The 7,295-nt window shown below is 58.3% G+C and overlaps 2 protein-coding genes across 2 annotated transcripts; one reads left to right on the top strand and one right to left on the bottom strand.

Moving 5' to 3' along the window:
* Window positions 1-935: 935 nt before the first annotated feature.
* Window positions 936-1,918, bottom strand: SDRG_00087 (hypothetical protein). Its single transcript, XM_008605550.1, has one exon. It carries the CDS (start codon window positions 1,883-1,885, stop codon window positions 1,019-1,021), a length of 867 nt encoding a protein of 288 aa, XP_008603772.1. The 5' UTR covers window positions 1,886-1,918; the 3' UTR covers window positions 936-1,018.
* Window positions 1,919-5,748: 3,830 nt separating this feature from the next.
* SDRG_00086 (hypothetical protein) lies at window positions 5,749-6,968 on the top strand. The gene has a single exon (XM_008605549.1). The coding sequence runs from the start codon at window positions 5,958-5,960 to the stop codon at window positions 6,894-6,896; it is 939 nt and encodes a 312-aa protein (XP_008603771.1). The 5' UTR covers window positions 5,749-5,957; the 3' UTR covers window positions 6,897-6,968.
* Window positions 6,969-7,295: the final 327 nt, after the last annotated feature.

Genomic DNA, 7,295 nt, shown 5'->3' with positions numbered 1-7,295 from the left:
TAGCGAAATGATGCCGCAGCTCAAAGCGATGCTATGCACTCGAACTTGATGCGGTCATCCATCAGCGGCAAGTGCTCTTCATGTCGACCATCGTCAGCACACGCTTCCTCCGAGGGACTACAGTCGCCGTCGGGTGCAAACTTGGAACTTGGACAGGTACTAGTACGCTGTTGCTTCGCGAGTCCTGTTCCCGTCGCAGGTTGTGAGCTAAGGCACTCTCGGCGGGCTCTTGGACAAGATGCGCCTCTCATCGTCTTCCAAAGGCCTGCATGGGTTGACGCAGCAACTCGCGGTACATTTTCTTGCTTATCGAGATGCAATTATAAATATAGAGGTATAGAGGACATGCTACGGAGCTCGCGACGACAAGCGAAGAGCGTTTCCGGACTTGTGGGGTGCGCATAAATGTACCAAGGGACCTCGCGCGATGAGCGATGCTGCAACCGCCTAGTACCGGGCGTGCAAGCGTGTACTGATACTATTGCTGCCTTGACCGCGAGCACAACGGCGGTCGCGGCCCATTAGCATGTCCATGGAACAGCCGCCAACATAGAATTATGAGCGACGACTGTTCTGCCTCGTATAGACTCCCTTCAATAACAACGGTTCTGCCTCGTCAGCGTACACGCGTACAAGCCGCACTCCTCTCTCGGTCGACAACTTCCTGTACGTTCAAGTACTCTTAGCTATTGACGTGCAGCACACATCGAGTACGGACGGCTCTGTCGGAGGCGACTTAGATCTTAGCCATAGTGTCCAAGAACTGAATAAGAAATTATCCTCGAAAATGCCCTTCAGCAGCTGCATCAGCAGCTATCATCGCGCACCGTAAACGTGCGTCACGCCGAAGCTCAGCGATTCAGCTGACATTCTTTGAGTCACTACCTCGACGCCCAGCTCTGGATCGTCTCGATGTAAGCAAGCGTGGACACGCATCCCAGCACATCATACACACGACACGAGGGTTTACTACTCGGATTAGATCGACAACACAAAGACACGAAGAGGCATGAAAGGCTCAGTCCTCGCGCTGGGCGAGCGCGGCGCGGCTGTCCAAGCACGCCTTGCGCAGGCGATTCAGGTCGAGCTGCGCCTGCTGCACGAGCGTTTGAAACGCGTCCGACGCGTCAAACTTGGGCACGTACACGGCCGTGCCGATCTTGCGCGGAATCGCGCGGCCCATCAAGCTGCCGGTCGCGAGCTTCTTGGAAATACGCATCGGGCTGCACGAGAGGCGGTCGGCGAGAAACGACCGCAGTGTGATACCTTTCGGGAGGTCGAGGACCCCTTTTAAGAAGCAGTCGATGAGCTTGTGTGCGTACAATTGCTCTTCCCGGAGCCAGTAGCCGGTGCGGTGGCCGAGCGCATTCACGGTGGAGAAGGCCGCCGACGGCGGCCGACCGAGCGGCACCTTGGCGGCGGGATCGATGGTCGTGGTGTCGAGGCCGCGGATGTACAGAATGTCTTTTTCTTTTGCGCACAAAAAAGCATTCTGGAGGTGCGTGAGCTGCTGGCGCGTTGCCTTCTGGACCGACGGCGCGACGCTGTCGGTCGGCAAGTACCGTTTCTGGCCCAGTTTTTTCAGGAGCGGCCGGCCCGCGAGGTGGTCCAAGGCGAGCTTCTTGGAGACGCGCATGGGCACGCACTCGAGCTTGGAGGCGAGGAACGACCGCAGTGGCGTGCCCGCATGGAGCTCGGGCAAGAGGCCCATGAGAAACGCTTCAATCAGCGCCATCGTGTACGCTTCTTCGGCAAACGACCACGCGCCCACGCGCAGCGTCGGCGACGACGGCGCTTCGAGCCTCGCCTTGCGCATGTCGACGACTTGGTCGTAGTCGAGCGCATCGAACTCGTCTTGCGGGCTCAAGAGGCGGGCAATGTCCATCGTACTTTGACGTTTTCAAACTGAGCGTCTGTGCTTTGATGCGCAACTGCATGATCACGAAACAAGAATCGGGACGGGGGCGGATTTGCTATTTAGGTGCGCTTTTGGTGCCACCCGTTCTATACCAACTTTGTTCGGTCGGGATGGCGTTAGTTTCTGCCAACGTCGTCGTGACCCATTCGACGTGGACGCCTATACTAGCCTGCTCGTGGCCATGCGTGCGAGCTATGCGTGGTGGGCTCTTGTCGTTAGAAGCAAAGCGGCCCTTGAAGTCACCCGCCTCCCACCCATCCTCCATCATATTGGCATTACGAGAGGGAGAATCATCATCCTCTCGCGTGGGTGCTCGTGGCGAACCTGGGTTGCGCCGTCCGAGTACACGAACCCGATACTGTCGCTGCACCGAGCACGAACGAACAGCTCAACATAGAAACCGCAGCCTGCCGTATACCCACCTTGAAGGCGCGCTACTTCGCGTGCTCGATCAGGTAGCACGGTTGCTTGCCAGCGAGGCCAAATACAACGCGCTGAGTGTGCCCCTGCCTCTTCCGGCATTACCTGGCCTGGGACGAGGGACAGTGCGGGGGCGCACCATTGAAGGTCGGACAGGGTGCGCTTTTTAAAACGCACCTCCTCGCGTTTGCCGGCGCCACGAAGCAGATGGGTATCCGCACCGGCGTGGATCTATCACGGCTTCTGATTGGTCCAGCACGAACGGTCGAGTGCCTGATTGGCTAAAATGCAAAAGATACCACGCTTGACGTCCCAACTTCAACTCGTCAAGCCTGTCGTCAAGAACCCACGGACTTGACTTACCAGAGGAAGATTCGGTTGACGCGCAAGGCCAACGAGCAATCGGCAACGACCGACAGGCTATACATGGTGCGTCTCGTACTGCGAACGAGGACTCCGGCAACCCTCGAATGAGCTTGAAATCGCTCGCAAATTCAGCAACACAGCGGTTGCACACGTGAACAAGGCGCCATTTCTGTCGCGTAATCGGGCGTGGGCGCCGCTTCTCTATGAACAACCACTTGAAGCCAAGGATGCGCTGCGTGACGACAGACAACACGGCGCCTTTCTGTAAATATTTGAACCTGTTGCCTTGTCCTCTACAAAAACGTCGTATTCGGTGGGTGAAGTCACGACAAGAGAGAAGAGAGAAGACGGTACTGGCAACGTTACCACGCCGACAGTGACGCCCGTGTGCCACGCCAAAGCGCCACATTCGCGCGTTGTCCCCTCGGTGCCGCAAGTCCCAAAGAAGCTATACAACGCCCAATGCGGCTGCACCCAACCTTGCGGTTTAGAAATAAGATGCTGCTGACTACAGTCGCCGCAAATAGGGTGGGTTTCACTGCCGACGTCTCGAGGCTGATGGCACCGAAGTGTGTCTTACAATCCCACACAGCAAAGCGCATCGTACCATGCGAGCCGGCCACATGCAGCACCCGTACCGGAACAGAGACGATCCGCTAGATGCGGGTAGAAGGGTAGTTCTTGCAGTGTCAGAGGAGACTGGATCTGATGACTCATCCCAAAGCTCGATTACTCCCGCGCTTCGGGCGACGACAAGAAGAAGCGCGAGTAGAGAGCGGAAGAAAAGCGAAGAACGTCTTCGCATGTGGTGTTGCTTGCATCGTCATCGTTGTTGAAGGAACCATGTCGACTGTTACCGCACCATGCGCGCTAGGTCGGACAATAACCGGTTTTGCCTGAGTCGGTTTGTGCAACCGTGCGCCAACCGGTTTCGCCGGCTGCTGTTTTCCGACGACTGCACCCAGCGGTATCCGGATATGTGATGAGGCCTGGAGGTTGCCGTGAAGGGTCAAGGGCCAGGGTCCTCGACACTCGACAACGTGCATCGCTGCGACGTAGACTTGGCACATGGGCTCAATCAATTCTGAAACAATGTGGACAACGAAGCGCAAGCAGTGGGGCCGCTACCCAGTGCCAGATCTCGCTGTGCTTTCGTGGCCAGGGAACTTGCTGCGAGGACATCTATTTTGACCAATCACACGTCGCTAGGAAGTATTCCGCCAATGAAATGTCGAGATCAAGTTGCCTTTTTCGCTCGTGCCAGGACCCGTCCGAAGACAGGCTTATCTCGCACGCGGCGCTCGAAGAGGAGAACGCGGCGCGCGTCACGGCCGAGATCGACCCGCTCCAGGTCGACCGCGTAGCATGCAGCTGGGTACTGTGGCGCTCCGCTCTATCAGTCAGCGATAACAACCGCGCGCTCGGCAATGCTTGCGCTCCCGAACCTCTTGCGATGCGAGCGGGGGGTTCTGTCGAGCTGTCCGGTGGGCGAGGAGCACCGCTAGCTCTGCTTTGGCGAAGCTCGCGCACACGCCATGCAGGCGTCTATGCGCTAAACCATTACGTCGCGTCGTCGCGGACGCACCACGTTTTGTGTCTCGATGGCCGGCCAAGTCGCTGTTGACGGTCTCTGCCATTGTCGCGCTGCCCGACGACCCTGTCTTTTTGACCGCACCAAGCTCACGCAAGAGAATATGTCGTGAACGATTCAGCCGCTGACGTCAAGCCAGTCACGTTTCATTCCTCGCCATCTCGTAGTCTTTTCAGATTTCCACGTGATGGCAACGCAGTGCAGGACCTCTCTGCGTGCGTCGTTTCGGACACGTACGAGCTCCTTTGCGCCCATGTTTGGAGCACAAAGGGCCCTGCATCGGCGATAAGCCTGCGAGCAAAGCTCGCAAACATGTACGCTACCAAGCGACTGCGGTCGTCTGCACGAAGACTGGACACACATTTTGTTGGTGCTCCTGGCAATAGCTCGTGCGTTGGCGTTTAAGGAGGGAGCCATTTGTGTTTAGGACGATTTTGGTCAAGTCATTCGCGGTTTCCGGCCGACGCATTTACGCTATTTTCCGCCTCTTGCAACCATGATGATCGTCCTTGTCTGACACCTCGCAACGACTCTATGCAGGCGCCGCAAGGTGCACAGCACGTTTACGCACTCGAAGCGACTTTGGTGTTCAAAGCACAGCGTAGCAATACGAGCGCTCTGCCCGTTCAACCGAAATGGACATCGGCGACTCAATATGTTCAAATCGATGGACGTGTATACGATAGATAGCTTCTGTAGTAAACGATCCAAGGTCATCATCTCAGTCGGACGAGGAGCGGAGTGAGAACGATGGTCCTTCGCGACGATTGCTGTCGCTTTTGTATCGCATCATACGAACGTGCCTCGTCCGCGCCGCGCTGCGCAGTCTTCTCGACGAAAAGACAAGATCTGCCCGTCGCGGTAGCGTAAAACCGCCACTGGATTCATCATGCCGTTTCTCGCTGCGCCCGTGTCTTCCGTGTCGCTTGCATCCTGACGTCACGCGCTGCGGCTCGACGCGCAGGTGGGCGCTGGAATCACCCTCGCTTCTTCCCACGGCTTGTGCACGCCGAATTCTTGTGACAGGCGTCGATCGTTTCGTTGCTATGCAAAGAACGTCTTGATTCGCTTCCAGCCAGCTTGCGAAGCCAGGTGGGGGACAGTGAAGTGGAGCAGCATCCCATTTGATGGCATCGCGAGCAAACATCGCGGGCCTGGCTTGGGCCAATCAAAATGCGCGCCTCGTGCGACCTTGAACGTGCCTTCAACGCCCAGGCCATATCTATGCCGACAGCGCGGGCTTATCCTACCGTCGCACACGGTGAACACCGCGGCCACGCGCCGTTGCCTCTGATTGGGTGGATACTAGGCTTTCATGCATCCGATTGGCGGTTCGAATTTTCAGCCAGCCAATCCGTCGCACTGCGACACGCTGATTGGCTGCGAGCATAGCAAGGCAGCAAGGCCGGCAGCTCAGGCGCGGGAATGCATGCCGATCGCTTCAGAGTTGGGTCGGCGGCCAATCAGGAGCGTGCGCACACGTGACCAGGTCGAGCGAAGGAGCCGTGGACTGGATACCTCGCGCGATTTGATTGGCCCGATGCGCCGCGTGGAATTCGCAGGCACACGCATGCTTTGACGTTGCTCTTGAAGGGAGGATCGCCAGGATCGGCGAGTCTCATTCTGCGATTCGCGTTGCATCAGCCACTTCTACTTTTCGCGATGGACCTCTCTCGCCTCCTCTCGCCTTGCATGGACGACGACGTCTCGGACGCGACGTCGACGGCCTCGGTCTCGCCGCCGTCGTCGCCGGTGCTGTGCCCGTCGTCGCCGCCATCGTCGCCGGCCAGCATTGCCTCGTCGTCGTCGTCGTCGTCGCTGCGCACGGGCAAGTGGTTTTATGAAGAAGAGCAATATGCGCTCGCGCTCGTCGAGTGCTTTCTCTTGAGCTACTTTCCTTCGCTCTCGGCCGGCTCGTCGCTGCGCCTCTTCCTCGCCGACAAGCTCTCGTGCTCGCCGATGCGCATCTCCAAGAAACTTAGCCGCGAACCGCTCGAGCTCGCGGGCGTCGCACTGCCCAAGAAGCTCGGCCAGCAGCGGTACCTCGAACAGCCCATTGACACGGCCCAGCGCACACGGACGCTCGCCCACTTGGCGCAGCTCGAAGCGACTTTCCATCGCTGCCTCGCGCACGAACACCGCCTCGCGTCGCCGCAAGAAGCCCAGAAGCGCGGCATGGACATGCACTCGAACGCCATGCACCGCACGGGCTACTGGTTCCGCGAAGAGCAAGTGTACGCGTGGAAGCTCATCGATTTCTTCCTCAAGGGCCAGCTCCGCCTCCGAAAGGGCACGACGCTGCGCGCGTACTTGGCCGAGCAGCTCGGCTGCAGCCCCATGCGCATCTCCAAGAAGCTCGCGTCCGGCCTCATTGGCGGCAAGACGATCCCAAAGAAGGTCGGCACGGCCACGTACCGCCCGCAGTCCAAGCACACGGCCGAATTTACACAAGCCGCGCTCAAGGCCGAGGCCGAGCTCGCGGCCGCCCGCGCCGCCTGCTTTGCGTTCAAGACCAACCCGAATGCGTACGCAGAGGCGACGCTGCGGCCGATCGCGACGCCGCTTTTGCTGCTGCGCCGGGCCGCCATGGTCGAAGTCTGAACGCATCACTCTGTCTTATTTATTCGCCCTTTCTAAATCTAACATGTTAATCTCGTCCGTTGCCAGTTCCCATGCAGTAGCGTCGCTGGTTTCTGACCACTTGGCACTTGACATTGCTCTTCTGTCTCCGATGTGGACCCAGTAGCACTGTCCATCGAACGTTGGCGGCCAGCTGCCAGCGCAGGCATTGGCCATGGATGACGCCGTGTCGTGGCAGCGTCGTTATCGTCGATCTAACAGCATATCTAACGCTACCATGCCCTTCAACGAGGCGTTATAACATTTCAACACCCAGCAAGATCGACCTCGCGACGCGATATCGAAGCCGACGCAGTGACGCCACCTTCGATAGAAGCGCTCGCAGCTGACAACATGGGCTTCCAGCGAGCTCGGCGCCAC

The sequence above is a fragment of the Saprolegnia diclina genome (genome assembly GCF_000281045.1).
Source record: "Saprolegnia diclina VS20 unplaced genomic scaffold supercont1.1, whole genome shotgun sequence".
NCBI lineage: Eukaryota > Oomycota > Saprolegniomycetes > Saprolegniales > Saprolegniaceae > Saprolegnia > Saprolegnia diclina.
The sequence above is the reverse complement of the archived record's forward strand: the minus strand, read 5'-3'. Positions and strand labels throughout refer to the sequence as shown.